Below are 18,745 nucleotides of genomic sequence, written 5' to 3'. Positions count from 1 at the left end.
TCGCAGGTAATAAAAAAACACACTCATCTTTAAGGCATGGGTAATTTATTTAAAATACCACTAGGTGTTGCAGGTGTTCAACATATGCATATTTTCTAGAGAAAGCTGAGGGACGTTGGCCCTCACAGATAAGCAGTGTGTATATAAATTGACATTTAAAAGGCTAAAATAATTTCTTTCAATGATTTCTTTTTTAAAGCTAGAAAACAAAACATAAAACACAGTAAATGTAAAATCAAATAAAACATGTTGCATCATTAGAACAACACAATAATACGTAAATTATTTGATATGTGCTATAGAGACAATCGTTACAGTAGCAAGATTCAACCCTTTACACCAAATGGTTCTCGGCCGAGGACTCAGTCCTTCTCGGTTCTAGTGAGACGGAAATGCATCTTTCCCTGAATAAAACATCTGAAATTGTAGACATACAGTGTCCTAGAGAAATGTAGTGCAAAGTGTGCTCTCCCTTTTCAAGACAAGATTCAGTGTATCTGTGACTAGTAGAAAAAAACTAAAAAACAGCACATGCAAGTGATATTTTTCATTTAAATTATTTACAGTATAATATTTCCATGGCCAATCTCCACAACAGCTGCGTAAGAATAAGTTGGCAAAATATTTCAAAGTAACTATTTTATTGTGACATGGTGACAGCTACACGTTCACTATGCTCTACATCTATATTTTGGCCCCTCCACTAGCTAAACAGTGCTGTATCTGACTAAACTCTTATTTTATTCTAACAGGCAGTTGGAAGCATTAAAGGGTTAAGAAAAGAAGGGCTGTGCTTTAAGATCCCATTGACATTTTTTTTTTTAAAGTCAACAGTTTTTTTTATATATGGTTTATCAACACCCCTAATGTAGGGTTTAAGTGAAAAATAACAAATATTTTTTACTCTAAAATTTTAAACTCAAATATTCTACATAAAGAACCAAAGACAGGAATGTAAGAAATATCCAATGAAAGCATCCATAAAAGACTTAGGGGGGTGGGGGGGATGCATAGACTGTAAATAAAGATGGACAACATGATTATAGGTGATAAATCCCACCTCCCCCATGTTAGTGGATGGGACATGGACCAAACCAGTACACGTTCAAAGTACGAGATGGTTACAGTTTTTGATAGTTCTTATCACACTGATGTATGTTCAAGTTTTCATTTTTACCCTCCGTGTAGTTTTTGTTTTGTTATGTTCTAAAAATGGGAAGAAACATTGTGATTGACAGCTGAGACTGATTCGCGGTTGGTGAAGCGCATATACAAGCAGGACCTCGATACTGTGGCTCCGCCCCACAATCTCTACTGGCTCCAAATGACCTCAAAAGTGCAAGATGGTGGCACCATCTTAGGAATATTTTAGCTTCCTAATAATATGATAGGCGGATTTGTATACAGTCTGTGGTTTGAACCAGTCCATCTGCGGGGGAGTGCTATGAGGTGGGCTTGAGCGCCAGTGAAGCTGAAAATTACAGTAAACGTTGATTAAGGTCTGACTCGTTTAGAAGTGAGTTTATGTGAACCGGCCGTTAGCTGCTAGAAAATAAAAGGTCTGATTCCGTGGCTCCCTCCTTGCCATTGTTGCTATGCCCACAGGTGCCGGTCAGCTCGGGGAAGAGGCTGGTCCGAGCAGAGTGACTTGGGGAGCCTGGAGTTGGACTCATGCCTGGCTTCTTGGGAGGGAGCGGAGGAGGATGGGTCCTCTCTGAGCGAGGAGTGAGGGGGGAGCGGATGCCTGGAGATAAGGGCCCTGCAGAAGGTGACCTCCCACCAGGAGGGGTCGCTGATAGGTTTCGGTAGTCTGTACCGAACGGAGAGCTGCTGAGAGGGGCCAGCTTGACTCCTGCTTGCTGGCTGGTGAAGCGTGACAGCACCTGAGTGACAGTGTTGCGGGCCAGCTGCTTAGCTGTGCTGTGCTCTGGTGGGGGAGGAATGGAGGAGGTGGTGGGGGAGAGGTCCCTGGGGGAAAGCGGGCCACCCTGCTGCTGCTCCAGCTCAGCTTGGCTCTGGAACTTGTGCCTGGCCGCCTGGAATCGCTGGTTGACTCCGGCCTGGTAGGAGGACTGATGCAGGCCTGGGCTGCCCAGGCGCTTGGCAAGGATGGGGGAGGAAATGGGGGAGCAGGAGAGAGAGGAGGAGGCTGTGCTGGAGGGAGAGTGAGGGTGGGGGTGAAGAGGGAAATGCAAAGGTGCGGCTCCTCCATTCTCTATCACCCCTCCACTGTCTGCTCCCCTCCCCTCTTGAGTTGGTTCAGTCTCTTTATGATTGTGATGGCCGTTGACCTTTGACATTGAGGTGGATTTAGGAGTGACAGTTACCTTTCCTTCCGGTACAGTCTCAGCAGAGGCGGACACGACCATCGCCTTGGATAGCGTCTCTTTCACCTCTGTCACATCCTCCTGCACTCCCTCTTTACCTTCTTCAGGCTCAGCCAACCTCTTCCTCAGCTCCTCCACCTGTCTCTCCAACTCCCTACTCCTCTCCTCCTCTTTGCTGACCCTGGCTTTCATCCGCTCTAGTTCGGAGTCAAACTCAGCCTGCTGCCCCTCAGATCTGGCCTCTAGCTGGGCCGCCCTGCTCCTCTCACCTTCGAGGATCCCCTGGATCTTCTCTAGAGCACTGGTCTCATCTTGGAGCAAGGTTTGAAGTTGGGAGACCTTCTGAGCCTCCTCCTGAGCCTGGCTGCTGGCTTTCTGGAGCTCCAAGGTCAGATTGGAGGAGAGCTGCTGCTGCTGGGACAGTGACTCCTCCACCTTGTTCACCAGCTGTGCCTGTTCCTTCTCCAACCTCCGCACACTGTCACGCTCCCCTTCCAACTAGAAAGAGAGGGAGAGGAATAAAAGTCAAGTAAAGTCTTCCAACGTTGACCACAAGGAGGCGAAAGAGCACTGCTTTGTTGCATTAAATCAAACAGCATGAGAAGCAAATGAAAATAGAATTGTTGGAACAATTGGTAAAAAAACATTAGGACCTGCATTTAGCAAAAAAAAAACTGTTATGACTGAGTTGGCAGCATATTTGTATAAATGTCCAAATGGACTGTATTTCTTTCTATTTTGCATTCCTTTTCATATATTTTCAATTATATGCCAATAGCATTCATGACACTGACTCTAGTTGGGCTATTTCAATTAAATGGCTATTTGCAATAGATTAATTTGAACACAATATGTCCTATCTTTTTCATTAGACACGGCACATATGAAAATGGGGCCAACTCAGACAGAACAAAATGTTTAAAGGTTTTTAAGAATTAAAAAAATGTCTGACATCCTTTGTAGGTAATCAAAGCCTAACTTTCTTGGCTCCATCTACTTAAGGTTTTGTCTGTTGAATATGAATGAGGTCCATGTGATTCATAGAGGAACGCAGATAGATTATGTGTTTTTAAGACTTTAGAGTCGGACCGGGGGGGCAGTTTTTAGCCTTTTGCCTTGTGAAGTTATTTTGCTTACATGGCATGTTTTTTGGAAAGTTCAGTGTGCTCTGAGGTCATCATCGGGTGACTGGACTGCTTAAAAGCTTTGGTGAATAGAAGGAAATGGGAGGTGATAGAATAAAAAACTAATGTATACGATTAGTGTCCAAAAAACAACACATGCAGGAAAGCCAGAGGAAGACTGGGAGACACTCAGGGACCCTTTCTTACATAAGACTTGTGCTTAGTTTGTATGGTGCGTGTGTGTGTGTGTGTGTGTGTCTGTGTGTGTGTGTACAAGTTGACCTTGCGTAAGGCATGGTCATCCATTATCTCAGGTTTCCTGAGGCCATAAAGCCCCTTGGCGGCTGCACAGCTACACAATGGCCCTTTCCTCCCCTGTTTCCTCTAGAACAGCCTCTGAACGGGTGCCTCTGTGTGTCAATGTACTTTTTACAGCCCTCTCCACACTATTGACTCACACAGTGGAGCTGCACTGATGCTTCGCTGCTCGGTATGACAGATGAACAATGTGCAGACAGGCAGTGGAGAGGGAAAGAGGAGGAGCAGAACGGAAACAGAAAAATCTCTCCTAACAGATGTTCAGATACTGTACGTCAGCCAGTGAGCACAGGTTTAGCTGAGAGTTTCACGTCTTAACCAAACAAAACCGCATACAAATACACACACAGTACAACCATATTTTATCTTTAACATGTCAGGTGCACCTGTTGCAGCAGTTGGTCTCTCTCCGTCTGCAGCATGACGGTTAAATCCTCACTATGAGCAGAGTCCTGGGCGTGCCGGCGTTTCTCCTCCTCCAGATCAGCTATCATCTAAAAAGCATACAGCCAAATAAAACAGTTATATCACATTACATGCAGGCAGGGTTTTTGGTTTCGGTGCATAAATAGGAATCTTGCACGTCATTGATTTATTTTTATCAGAGTAACTGTCCTGCCCCGCACAGTATTCCTGCTGTGAAACTGATCAGCTGGGTAGAAGAACCCCAACTTCATGACAAGCTTTTGTCTGTTTCCTCAAACTCTCTGAAGTTGACTCAGAGACAGTCAGCAGTGACTCCAATAAACCCGCTGTTATGAAGCTCCATATGCCCTCCCAAAAGTCTAGGGGCGCCTATTTCTTTCTGCCTCTTTCACTCAAGCCAAGTCTACAGGGTCTGAAACATGGAGACATGCATGTAGGTTTTCTCCCATTCTCATGCATAACAAACCCATCTTCCTCATACAGGACAGGGGAGCTGCAGAACTTACTGAGTGTGTTATGCCTCTTACCCTCCTGTGACTGGTCTCAGCAGCAGCCAGTTGTCCCATCATCCTGTCCTGCATCCTCTTGCAGTGAGCCATGACGAGTTTAAGGACAGCCAGAGGGTTCGGGCCCACCGCCCGACCCTGCAGGTGTGTTTGATGCTCGGTGAGTGGGCTCTGACGCTCCGCCGACTCGTTGTCCCGCTGCAGCGCCAGGAATGGATCGCTAAGGTCATACTGGCCGTAGCGCTCTTGGATGAAAGCATCTCTGTGTTGAGCCTAATGGATACACAGAAACACACAACGCACATTTATCATTTTGTTTTTAAGCAATAACTTACACTGATATCCTAACTTGATAAGCACACACCACAGGAAGACATGACAATCAGTAGAGCACATCCTTCTGCCAAGTCCTGACGGATTCCTTAAATTCCGCACCAAGTAGTTCATGTTCATTGGACACACTTCTAAAACTGTTGAGGATACATATTGACCACTCATTTGCTGAGTCCACATTATCTCCGCTACACATTGGTAGGAGTTACAGGTTTGTAGCCCTGTATATTACTTTACAGAAACTGAAGAATTCCCAACCACATTTAAATCTGCTAGATACAATAATATCCAATCTTAAAAAAAATATCCTGTCTTGCAATGTTAAAAATAAAAATTCCCGGATCCACCTCTTTGTCCAAATCCACATCAAAATTACTAACCAACAAACAAATGGACAAAACATAACTTCCTCGGTGGACGTAATGAAAGTGCTGTGTGTGTCTTCACTGGCTACATGTGACTTACAGAGAAGATGAATATACTGTGAGTCCATGTACCTGCTTAGTCGTTTGTCAGTAAATGGTTTTGATAGGATGAGTTCTCTTTTCAACACTGTAGCACAGGAAAGAATGTGCTCAGAAGACAACATGGGGCCCAACCACTAGTGCCAAGAAAAACACAAGGTAACTCATCACAAACATACTGTATAAGTATAGAGACACAAACCTAAGCACGTCCTGCACAAGCACAAGCGAAGACTGGCTTGTAGGTTATAACTTTAGGAATTCATATCACCATCGAACATAGACTAAGAAGTGTGTGTGTGTGTGTGTGTGTGTGTGTGTGCAGGAAACCTGATTTTTATTGTCAGTTTGAACACAAGCAGATGGCTCTACCCCTCAACTCAAACACAAAGAGGTGAGGCCGGGCTGTCCAACCCCCACCAGGGGCAGATGCTAACTCCTCCCCAGGGATGCAGGGGTGAAGGTCCAGGCCATGAAATCAGACACAAACACTCCAGAGCAGTATTAATTAAGTTTTTGGATGATACCTAAACTAAAACAGATTAATTGAATGATAAGTGGTAGCATACTTGGTTAAAGGTGAAAATGTATGTAGGACACAAGATTATTATTATTAATCGGAGGTGAAACGTGATAGCGCTCTGCTGACCTGACTCCCGCTCAGACCGATTTATCATTAGGTCTCATTGACTACATGCAGTTAGTAGGTTTGAGTTCTGGCCTCACAGGGTCAGCTGGCAAAGCTGGTGATGCAAGCACATGCCTCAGGGTTCACTCCACGTGTCTCCGGGACACCCGTCTCCGTCTCCCAGTGCAGTCCTCATCAACCCCCCCCCCCCCCCCCCCCCCCCCCGCCCCCCTGCCCAAACACGCATGGCACCGCATTCCTCTGCCGGTTCATCATCATTTCTCAGAAAATGCCTCTCTCTACTTCCGCCTCTCTCTGTCAGAGCCTTTTTTTTTCACACGCCCTCGGACCACTGCAGCACACACAAACACACACAGACACACAAACAGCCGGAGGGCACCACTAAGGAGGCTGTATTTGAGGCTTTTTCTATGGCTGCACAAAGAATGTGACCCTCAGTGAGGAGATTACAGGAATCGCACAAAGACACTGTCTCAATGCCTTCAGCCTCATGCATTGTCTCCATGTCTGACCCAGTAGGCTTCAATGTGTGAGATTGGGTGTGAGAGTGTGAGTGTGTAGTGTGTCTGTGTCTTTTTACTGTGTGTGTGTTTGTGTAGGCCATTGTGTGCATGTTTACTTGTGGCTCTGTGCATATGTTTTATGTGCTGGGCTTTGAAAAGCAGTAACGTTTTTTCTATATATAGCTGGAGTGTTTAAGGGCCGTGCTGAGATTGGATTGCGTGGTTGTGTGTGTGTGTGTGTGTGTGTCTGTGTGTGTGTGTTAGGTGTGTGTGTGTGTGTGTGTGTAATAGTAGTAATAGTAGTAGTAGTAGTAGTCGTGGAAGCTGTAGCCTAGCGTCTGCTCCCTCCTGGTTTTCTCAGGATACATCCGATCATAATGACAGAGTGTGCTTTCCTTTATGACAGAGCACAACAACCAAGCCCTCTCTGCTGCAGGGTTCTCATTTCTGCACAGCCACTGGACAAAAATGTCTCTACAACTAATTTGGGCAAGAAATAGATTATATGCTGTCAACCTTTTTTTTAATTGACTGTTTAGTTGATCTGTTAAATTTGCACCAAGTATGCAAGAATTCCTCTGCTATTACACGCCGTGCATTTGAAATTGGTCAGCGGCAGCTGGTTTGATCACTGCCTCCTTCATCAGCCTTTATCCTCTAATGCATTCCCACAGCTGTAACAAGGTGTGAAAGACAACCTGATGCTTTCCACCTGGAAAAGTTGTCTGTCAGTCAGGTACCTACAGCCTCGGGGCACAATCATGCCCTTGTGCGAACTGAAAGGAGCCAGGGAATCTGGTTTCCTTCCTGAGCCTCTGGAATGACTGTCACACAATGAACTCTGCAGGTAGCAGGGACAAAATTACAGCTCTGGGTGGTTTTGGATGCATACCTCCTGTTACAAATGTCCAGTTTGGCCGTTATTCAGACTCCGACATAAAACTTTAATTGACTATGTGTGTGTGAATCTATGAGTGTGATGCTAGTGTGTGTGTGTGTGTGTGTGTTTTCCATCCTGCATGAGGTTCTTAGCATAACTGGCTTTCTCCAAGGTAACGTCTCAACTCCAGAAGCTTTGCAGTGGGGCTTATGGGAAAGTATGCATTCCTGATGAATTAGTCTGCTCCTCAGAAGAACCATTAGACACACGGATACAAAAGAACGGCACAAACAGACCTGTCAGATATTTAAAGCCTCTTACATGGAACTCAAACATGAGGAGTCCAGTGAAAGCATCTTCCCAAGAAGAGGACAGAGGACAATGTATTAAGATGCTCCAACATCTTATTTATGTAAAATATACAGGTGTTTTAGGTTGGCTCTGAGGACTATTCTATTTCAAAACAAAGAAAAGTTGTTCATCCAGTAAATCTGCAGCGCAAGAAAAGCACATTGTCAAGTTTGTGCATGTACGAGAGCAGAACATTTGAATCGGCAAAGAACAACTGTAAGACTATAAGTCTAGACAGAAGTGATCGTGGAGTGAAGTGGGTGTATTGTGGTGCGGCCGATACAAACGCTTGACCAATCACAAAGGCAGTCTCAGCTGTCAATCTTGATGTTTCACCGTGTTTAATACCATCAAATAACTTACTAAACATAAGCTTGGTGGAAAAATTTGCACTTCACTTTTTGTAAAAAATGTATTACAGAAACCAACAGTCCATGTCCCATCCACTATCAAGGGGGAGGTAGAGTTTATGACTTTTACTGCAGCCAGCCACCAGGGGGCAAACAAGATAGATTGGCTTAACTTTAAGGGGAACTGTCATGTGTCACCCTTCTTTACATACAATCTCTGGTAAAAACAGGGAAAAACCAAAAAAAGACAGTAGCATTTAGCCTTAGAGGTGCCGTTTTTTCATCCTTGGGTGAATTTGCTTATTTTCTAATCAGCTAATTGGCTCTCGTGAATAGTGGGAGAGAAAGTATTGCCAATGGACAGCTTGTCATCAGTATTGAATGGCAGGCTTTCCAAGTGTATATCACTTCACTGGCAGACAAGTCTGATTATAAAAGCTCTGGTGACACCTGTATATCAAGCCATCCTATGATGACCTCTGTGCTGTGAAATGCCATACACTAATAACATGTCACACAAACAGCTCAGCAGTATGGATGCCTTTGTTGTTCGGAGCACTAAAAATAGAGTCTGCCATGGTGTTGGGAACTAAGGACTAAAGCTCACTGGCCACAATGGACAACCTAATCATTAGCTAAACAACACTTAGACAGGATGAGAACTTGGGAGAACTCAGAGGCCGTCTATGGGAAGACCCTAATTCAAAATGTACTTAAAGCTGCATTCATCATTGACTTCTTTTGGCCACTTATAGAGCTGAGGAGCTGTGCAACAACCTGGAAGCAAATGGATGAACATATGATCACCTGTTAAAGTTGTAAAGAGGAAGTTCAAAATTAATTTAGAGTAGTCTCCCTCCCGTATTCTAAATTCTGAGAAATGTCTGGAACATTAGCCAAATGTACAACTTTATTTACCAGTTAAGCAGCTAATCAGTAACTCTGAATAACGGTTGGTGCTGAGCAGTGAACATACAGTAGGTCACTGCTGGACATGGGGTTTGTGACAGTAATGAGACGCAGCCACACGTTCTTTTTTGAAGCTGTAAAACTTAAACGAGAAGTTTAAAGAAACTAAGACATATAGCGAGGCTCTCTGGTGACAGAGTGTGGTGGGGATATAAAGCTGTGTCGGTTTCACACTAGCAGCGACCCTTTCACATTACATGTGATCATTTAAAAATAATTAGTGGAGAGGTCATTTTTATATCGAAAATATGTACATTTTATATACTGTTTAGGAAGTTGACATAGCACATAACTGGGTTTACAATATGAACAAAACAAGCGAAGCGGGGCGACACATTGGGTGAGAGAAGAAGGGTTCATCCAGGCCAGTGTGTCACAGGGCTGGTTGACAAACAACCATTCATCCTCACATTCACAGTCAATCTAAATTCACCTAACCTGCATGCCTTTGGGCTAATGGAGGAAGAATTTGTAAGCTGCACACAGTAGGTTCAGACCCAGAACTTTCTTGCTTTGAGGCAACAGCGGAAACCATTGCACAAAAGAAAGAAACTGTAGATTAAATCTACCTTAGTCAGTGAATGTTTTAATTCACTACACTGATTAGTTTGCCCAGATGACGTGAAGGAGAAGTCCCCATACTTCCATAATAGTGTAACCTGGTGAAGGATCATGCTATTGATGCAAGGTATACACACGTGGTAGTGCAGCAAGTTTCCTCGTGATTTTGGTGAATAAACGTAGGAATCTGAAGGTATGACTGATAAGGGGACAAACATTTACTTAAGAGATGGCTATGCATAATATTCTACATGTTTTTTTAATCCAGAAGACAGAAAGTAAGAGAAAGAGAACAAGAAAGAATGAAAGAAAAAGAGGGTGAGAGAGCGAGAAAGAGAAAGACTGGGTGGTTGGGGGTTGGGTTGCTTTTTGAAGTGTAAGCAAAGGTGTGTGTGTCTAAGGCTTAAGTTGTATCCTCCGCACCTTCCGCCCACACATCAACCACAGACGGCACTGAGATAACTGGGAAGACACTAAACACAAAAAGCACTAAAGTAACGTTTACTGCCTCACACGATATCCTCAGCAATTAGTGATGAATCATGGAAGCAGGTGATCTCACCCTGTGGTCAGGAGAAGGTTCTGGAGAAGCATAACATATCATTATTCATATTTAGTTATTATCATTGTTATTATTATGTGGAAAGTAGAAGTGAGGGGGCATTTCTCGAAAGAGAGTCAAGAGTTAAACCGACGGGGTGAGTCACTGATACTGATTTTATTGGAGAAGCAGTGATTGTTCTTATCTCAGACTGTCCGTTATCTCGGTTTGGCCTCACCTCCTTTACCACTATTTCATGTGTATTAGGCAAATACTCTCCAAGTCCAAAAGACAGCCACGGGTTTGGTTGATTATTATTACAAATATGTAACTTTATTTTCTTGCTGGGTCTATGGAGAAGAGAAACTGCCATAATGAATTTCAAGACAAACGGCAGCAGTCACAGGCCGACCCTTCATTAGCATCACAATCAAACACTAACTCAGCTTCAAAAACTTCACAATAGCCACATCTCTAACTTGGTTAGAAAATAAAAAATCATCTCATATAATCCACTATCCAGATTTCACTCTCAATAAATAACCTCCGAGAAAATGGAAAGAAAATGGGATCACACACCTCCAGTACATTTTTGGACTGTAGCTTCATGTTAACACTCCAACAGGCCATTGACATATATGGCATGGAGAAACAGCAACCAACCACTCTGGAAACTGTATTAACTTCTATATTCAACTGACGGTTCCCCTCATATTCCAATTAACAAATGGGAAAGAGAACTTGACATCCACTCTCGTTAGCAAGTTTGGAATGAGATCTGTAATAACACCTTCAGCATGTTACACATTCAGCTATAATACAATAAAAAGTAATTCACAGAACAAACACAACTCAGCATAAGACGCACACAATGAGAGCAGCTGGACACATCTCTGGGATGAAACAACCACCACACAATCCCTGTTCCTTGGTTGCAGCATTTAATTATCTCCTTCCATGTGGATACTTGAGAGATCTGGATGTACTCTACACACTCAAAATGAATCACCATAACCCTGCTGTCTTTATCTATCACCAAGAATATAACACCACTAACCTGGAAAAGTAGGAAAAGGGAAATGTCTCATCATGGTTGAATCTCCTCACACAACAGTTCCATCTATTCATCTACACCACTGCCACATCATCTTTGCTCAGTTGATATTGGGCTAAAGGCGAGGTACACCCCAGACAGTTCGCCAACGAAGCGCAGGGCCAGCACGCGCTCACATTCATACCTACGATCCATCTAGTCTCTCCAATTAACAAAACACTAATCTGCGTGTCTTTGGACATTAGGTGGAAGTAGGAGTGCAACACATGTTTAAACAGAAATAAATAATAATACTGAACCAAACCAATTCTACTGAGCTGAATTGCAACCAAACCCAAACTGATCATCAAGATCATCCCATCTGTTTTTCCTGCTGTTGACATTTTTTTCGTGTATCTTTTCTTCCTTCACATCACCCCTGCTACCTATATCTAAGTACATTTATGTTCTATAAAAAATACCATCACTTGTTGCCTTTGTATTTGTTAGTATCCACATACTTCATGCACTGAACGCGGTGGAGGTCGGACCACAATTTTCTGTTTGAACCTGTCCAAGCCCAAGAGAAAATTTCCAGAGCACATGCAGTGTAAAGACTAAGGTAGACCGCGCAGAAAACGTGACCGAATCTAACCCGAATATAATTGGGTTGCTAAGGGCTAATGTATGCACTAAATGTTGAATATAATAAAAGAAGGGATTCAAAAAAAGAGGACAAAACACTGAAAAGAGTCCATTCATTGAAAAAAGCTGTGATTTCTCTTATCTCCGTCTGGCTGTTATCTCGGTTTGGCCTGACCTCCTTCACAACTATATTGTATGTGTAGCTGGTAAATACACTCTCCCGTTCGGAGCAAACAGGAGTGAAGGGTGGAGTTGATTATCGTTACAGATATTAACCTTTATTTTCTAGCTGCGTCTCCGGCGATAAGAGAAGCAGCCTTAACAAGGCATCCTAAAGGAAACACGATCCGATCGATGTCACTCATATGGGCGTGTTGGGAATTGTGTGTGCGTGATGTACTTTATGTGTCTCTTTGTATAAATTCCGACCAATAAAAGCATGAACGTTTTATCAGGTGTGCTGTTGTCATCTGAGCTTTTTCAGGTCAGGGAGCTTTTCTCTCCCAGGCCTCGGGCGGTGGATACATTTAACTGTCATCACACAGATAAGTATCCGGTATTACCTTGCCACTAAGGCCACCCCATGTGTAGCTGTGTGGCCTCTACTTTCTTTCTTTGTTTGTTGTTTTTATAACTCGTGCTGCTTTGGTCCCGCTCGTATCATGACGACGTGTCCGAATTAGGCAGTGATTCTTGTCAAAGCAACTAAACACACAATGTTATCTGACCTGCACATTCAAAGCCAAGCCCTATTGTTTATGGAGTCAGGAAAAGACGTCAGCCTGCAAAAATAGACAAAGTGTTTTAGGATTGTAGGATATGACATAATACGAAAGGGGGGGGGGGGGGGGGGGGGGGGGAAGGTCCTTCTGAGCGTAACCATAGGAACAAACCTGAGTCTGAGTAAACAAACAGTTAACAGTTATATATAAACAGCTATATTGGTTTCGCAACCACAGGTATTTGAAAAAATGAAGGTTCGAGGCGTATCTCGATATTTTAACCTTCAATGTTCCAGGTTTGTTTTCCACTTTGCTTACTTGTTTACTTATTGTCTCAGAAGCAATGCAGAGGACTGACGTTGGCCCCTCCTCTGCGTGTAGTTCAGGGGCGGGTAGCAGCGACAGTCTATTTCCATATCTGTAACCAACAATTCTATGCAAACTTGCTTCATGCTGGATTCGTGCCATTATTGCCTGAGAGATAAAAGCTCATTATAACCTCAGTTCCTGTGCAGATATAGACAATCATCTACTCAACAGATATATGCCACTCCTGTTGGAATGCAGGACCCGTTTCTGGTTTCATGTTCTCAGGAATGTTCCCTTGAGTAAAACCGCTTATCTGTGTCCATAGCGATGAGACGTGGAAACACTATGATCACGAATCTGTGGAGACAAGTCCCATCGGTGACGCCATCTCAAGCTGTAACTAAGTAAACACTCTTTTACAGATGAAGGCTTTAGGGTGAGGGAAGGGTTAGAAAGCACCTGAATGCTGCTCCCCCAGAGAAAAAAACCAAGGCCCGATCAAGTACATGGGGAAAGGACACAATATTTCAAGTGGGAAAAGAGTGGGGAGGATTTGAGAGCCATCCTTAAGTGCAAGTAAACATTACTGGCACACACAGAGCTTGGTTAACACGCCATGTTAGCTGACAGCACTTGAGAGGAGACTGCTAGCTAGTTCTTAGAATTGTTCGTGACATATCAAGATCCCGGGAAAAAGATAAATCACAGTGGGAATATGAAAAACAGCCAACGGCCAAACGGCCCACCTGCCAATTTAATACAGAGACTAACAGCTCAATATTGGACACATTAGGGTTTTATCAACCCGTGGCAATCTCCTCTGCAGCCACGTGTCTCCGCACACAATCTGTCCTAACATGGACCAGACGGTTAAAATGGTGCACAGGCCCCCAGTGGGAACAAGGGAAGTCAGTGATTTGAGCCTACAACTCTTGTACATCCTCTCCACAATAAACACCGCAGCCTCCAACAGGCCCACAAGAGACCACCGGAGTGTGTGTTCGGGAGTGAGTGGGCAGATCGGACATGGGTCATGGTCAAACATGAAAGACCCCATGTAACGTGGCTGTGTGTGAGTAAGAGAGGAGGAAGAGAGGAGGGAGAGGAAAACAAGCAGTCTCCGTCGGAGATACGGAAAGAGGAATACGTACAGACAACAAGGCGACTGTACATTTGTCCTAAGGGAATGTGTGTGTGTGTGAGTTTCAGGTCAATCCATGCATGCGTCAGATCTGGACAGCTGCCATTCGAGTTGCATCTGAGCGCCTGTGGTTAAGACTGGCTCCTCCTCGGGCCCTGACACTGAAATTATCTCATGATTACTGCCTCACTTGCTTTCTAGAGAAACTTCATGATTAAGGCCCATTTATGAGAACAAGACGCTCCCGGCTGCTACTTGTCCTCATCGCAAACCCCGACCACTTATTTCAGACAATAAGTCAAGCATTCAGGGCGAAAAGCGGGTTCATCCGAGCATGGAGCAGCTGCTGTGGTCATGAGTGTGAAAAAGCCGCCAGAGACATGGAGGGAACCAATCGGACCGGACTGAAATACTGTAGAGCTTTGTGGCTGTGGACGACCGAGGCTGCTTCTTTGAACAGGAGTGAATGAGCTTCACAAAACGGAGGATTAAAGCAACAACTGTGCGAGAAATCATAATATAAGAGAAAGAGCACAGGTTTTAGCTGTGGACTGGTCTGAGAGGGGGTACTGTTGGTTCTGTGTAAGAATAAAAGGCCTCGGAAACCAGACGGGTGACTGTGCCATTGTCTTCATCAGCTCAGTTTCCTCACTTTCCTGTTTACACATCCCCTCCCTGTTGCTGACATTCTTTTTGGGGGTGTAATGCCGAAACAGGTTCATTTCATGAGGGCATCATCAGTAACGAAGAGAAGAAGAAAAATACAAGTTGTGTTCAATCGTTTGTTAGAATGGCTATAATATTATCTTCTGTGATAGTTATTGTATGTACATAATCCTAAAGTCCATGTGGAGATCTGTGTCGGTGCGCTGCAGAGTCCAACTCACCCTGAGGGTGTGTATGACCTCATCCTGGGCCTCCAGCTCTCCCTCCAAAATACTGAGGAAGGTCAGCAGCTCTGCTCGGCTCAGAGCCTCCACATTCATTTTCTCCTCCTGACGAGAGATAGACAAACAGAGGGAATGAGAATGATATATTCTTTATGGTACAGATATGTATGATATAGTTTATAAAACCTGGTTGTATTGTGCAAAAATAAACAAATGAACATAAAATGCAATCAAAATGATCCATCAACACAAGGAATATGAATGCCTCGGAATATTGGGAACGGATTTATGGGCAGAGAAGTGTTTATTGGTAATTTTGTTTAGGGCATTTTTCAGTGAGTGGCACAGAGACCCTTGGTCCCATCTGTGGACTCGCTGGGTTGTGCTCAGGCTCATAAACAGGAAGTCATTAGCATATCTGCATTTTAAGTTGCTTAGGGGATATACTGAGGACAGTTGTCCAATGCAAAGTTGCAGTGAAATCTGAAAAGCCATGAGGTGAATGTGATTCCATGAAACGTCTTCTTTCTCAAACACTTTTAAGGCTTTAGCCATCCAACACTCCACTCCACACTCTGTGATTCACCAGCCAGGCCCAGTCTAGTCTCAGGGACCAGACATAGTAAACCTCACACGGCTGACATCATCCCTAATTAAGAAAATGACAAAATTCAAAGTCTTTAGCGTCGGGGTGAGGTCGGCCTTTGGGTTGTTGTCGGTGCCTTATAATGATGCTGTGGCTGCTGCTCGGTGTGCTGATCATCTGTTGGAAACTATAATGATCAGCTTGTCTCTTGCACCTCTCATCCCTCTCTCACACAAACCGTGGCACTCAGTAGAGTGCATGAAATTCAATCAAGCTGCACCAAATTTCACACACTCATTCATGTCACTCCCCTTCTATACCAGTGGTTTTTTCCTGTTAAGATCCATGAATTATTCCCTGGGAATCTTTGAAAATGTAAAAAATAAATAAATGTGTATGTTAAAAATGGTTTCCTGGCCCCTTTGGTTGGTTCCAGGCCAAAATTGAATGGGTTCTTTCTCGGCTCATATTTTGAATAATCCTGCTGACAAACAAACAGACGAGAAAGCATAACCTTGGCGGAGGTAATATCACAGCTCAGTGCAGCAGATAAGTAGTATGCAGAATATAGATGCAGATGTTTGTCAAATTAAAGTAGAAATCTAACATAAAGTGTTAAACCAAGGCTGACCATTGGCTATCAGAACAGCTTCACTTCTTCTTGGTGTAGACACTCAAACTCTCTGAAACTGTATCCGAGCAATTTCTCCAAAGATATTTGGTGTCATGATGATGATGATGTTGAAGAGAGCATATAAGGGTTCTTTCGCTATAGGTGTCCAGCTCCGTTGGGAGCTCATCCGTCTGTTACTGTTCTCATCTTAACTTTAACAAACCTCTCCTCCCCGCTGTCTGCAAGGTCTCTCCAAAAATTCCTCTGTGCATTCTGTGGCTCACCGCACGCTCACAGCATAGAGACGTGTTGTGAATCACTACTTATTTACTGGCTAAAAACTTGACATGCACTGCAAGGGTAGTTTCCAGTCCTGCCCAACCACACACACGCACGCGCACACACACACACGCACACACAAACAGTTTTGTTATCGGAGTTAGTTTAGTTATATATTTGTGTGTTTGAGCTGCTGGATGTCAGGGCAAAACTCTCCGTGTGTCACCTGATATCTCAAAATCAGCGTCCATGGAAAATCATTCCCACATTCCAGGGATGCCCACACCATGGGAATTGTCACTCAAGGGCAAAATCCCTGAATCCCACTCTGTGGCCCCCGTGGTTTCAAATGGCAGTGTTGCAGGTTGTGCATCATTTGATCGACAAACTTATAACATGTCTCGTCATGGGTTGTTGCATGCATATTGTTCAAGCTAATTTACAAGTCAAATTGGAAGCATATCTCCTAAATGTGACTGTCTGTCCGTCTGTGGAACCCTTATCTCAGAAACCATTCATCTAATCGGCGTCGCACTTTGCATGTGTATTGTAAATTGGCCAGGGTGCGATTTTGACAAGAAATGCATTCAATATAAAAAAAATATGTTGACTATGAAATTGTCATTGTAAATAAACCAAGAAGGATGAACACCAAGTATCCAAACTTTACTCTGCACCATAGACTGCACACAACGTCCAGCACTCAAACAGTAAGAAATGAGGCAGTAAAGCTCTGGACCCTACATCAGATGATTCTTTCTCATTAGTGAGTCTACAATATAGTATCGGTTTTCTATTGATTGAGAGCTGGACTTTGTGTGCAGAGTAAAGCTATAAAAACCTTGTGTTTATCCTACCTGGTTTATCTGCAATGAAGATTTTACAGTTGTTCATAAAGTATCGTTAATATTTTTTGCCAATATTGTTGGATGGATGATTTGTGAGCTATGCGTTTCACATACAGAAAAACAGAGGTTCGTGAATTTACTACAAGCTCATTTGACAAAGCTGATGTGTGGATAGCATCAATAAAATTGGCCCAATGAAGACAGTTCACTTTACAAACGATCATTTCACACAGGTAGAAAACAAAGTCTGGGTTAAACCTGAACTCAATCAGGCTGATGAACCAGTAAGGACTCAGTGCTGATGGGATCGACGTGCAGGACACACTGCTCAGTGCCTCCAGAGGAATAAATGATGGCTGTGGTTGCCCAGGAACAGCAGAGCTTCCACCTGCCACCCTGTTGGTCCTTTGTCTGACACAAGGGGCTGTTGTTGTTATTATCATTTCCAGGGCCAGAAACATTCAGCTCAATTAGTAGAGTATTGCAAACATCACCATATCAACACATTCGCCTTTATGTGTATAGATTAACTGGAGCGATAATGGTAAAATCAATACCATACACACCCATTAGGCTGAAAATGAACTCAACACAGGACCTCTGCTGGATCTTTGAGATTCTTACTCATCCTGACTCATTTAAATTTGTTTGGCATTATCGTTGACCAGTTTCATATAAAGTAAAGTTTCATATATAACCAGAAACGCCAGCTCCGCAGCAAACAGCAGGTGACGCCCGGACCTGTCTATGGACTTTTGCATTTTGATTTCTAACTCAAAAAGAAATCCTCCCAAAATGTCTGGATTAAATCTCTGGAGTTCAGAAACGCGTGTGAACACGTACCTTCATGCGCTCTGCTCCGGCCGCATTAAATGTTTTGCAAGTCCAACAGAGAGGAGACACTCGGCAGCATGAATCCAGTCAGTCCACTGACACTGCACAGATACTCTGAGGCCACCGTGAACAACAGACGCTCAGCGACGAGCCGGACAGCCAATCAGAGGGGCGCGCTGCAGCCATCTGACCAATGAGCTGCGGGATTGTCATCGGTGGGGCGGGGATCAGAGCTCGCCCGGGTCTGTGGGATAAACCTCTTTGTTTCAGGCACTGGTGTGTCCCATGCGCTTTTGGGAGTGTGCGGAAGATTTGGCCTATTTGCACCATTATCGCATGCGAGGTTGTAGTTGTAAGTGCACAATTACAAAATGGTGAAATGGTTGAATTGGAAATATTGTGCACAAACAGGTCGTGCACTCAACAAACTCGTAGAACCGGTCATTTCTCTGACGCTCATGGGCTTGCGCCGTCTCGTGCGGTTGTGTCTCCCCTTAATGGCCAAACGACAGCATCACAGCACAACCATCCCTCACCCCAGAG

At 43.9% G+C, this 18,745-nt stretch overlaps 1 protein-coding gene across 1 annotated transcript; it reads right to left on the bottom strand.

The window, feature by feature from the left end:
• Nucleotides 1-28: 28 nt before the first annotated feature.
• LOC128441996 (CTTNBP2 N-terminal-like protein) lies at nt 29-18,324 on the bottom strand. The gene is made up of 5 exons (XM_053424145.1): nt 18,212-18,324; nt 15,040-15,147; nt 4,723-4,974; nt 4,156-4,263; nt 29-2,825 (listed from the first exon to the last, which is right to left on the bottom strand). The coding sequence occupies exons 1-5, from the start codon at nt 18,215-18,217 to the stop codon at nt 1,539-1,541; spliced, it is 1,761 nt and encodes a 586-aa protein (XP_053280120.1). The 5' UTR covers nt 18,218-18,324; the 3' UTR covers nt 29-1,538.
• Nucleotides 18,325-18,745: the final 421 nt, after the last annotated feature.

The sequence above is a fragment of the Pleuronectes platessa genome, chromosome 6 (assembly GCF_947347685.1).
Source record: "Pleuronectes platessa chromosome 6, fPlePla1.1, whole genome shotgun sequence".
NCBI lineage: Eukaryota > Metazoa > Chordata > Actinopteri > Pleuronectiformes > Pleuronectidae > Pleuronectes > Pleuronectes platessa.
Note: the sequence above shows the minus strand (reverse complement) of the source record. Positions and strands in the feature narration are given on the sequence as shown.

What these genes read in the sequence shown, in the direction of transcription:
- LOC128441996 (XM_053424145.1), bottom strand. An exon ending in CTGAGACCAGTCACAGGAGG is followed by an intron (nt 4,264 to 4,722) that starts GTAAGAGGCATA and finishes TATGCTTTTTAG; the next exon opens with ATGATAGCTGATCTGGAGGA. An exon ending in GAGACCAACTGCTGCAACAG is followed by an intron (nt 2,826 to 4,155) that starts GTGCACCTGACA and finishes CTCTCTTTCTAG; the next exon opens with TTGGAAGGGGAGCGTGACAG.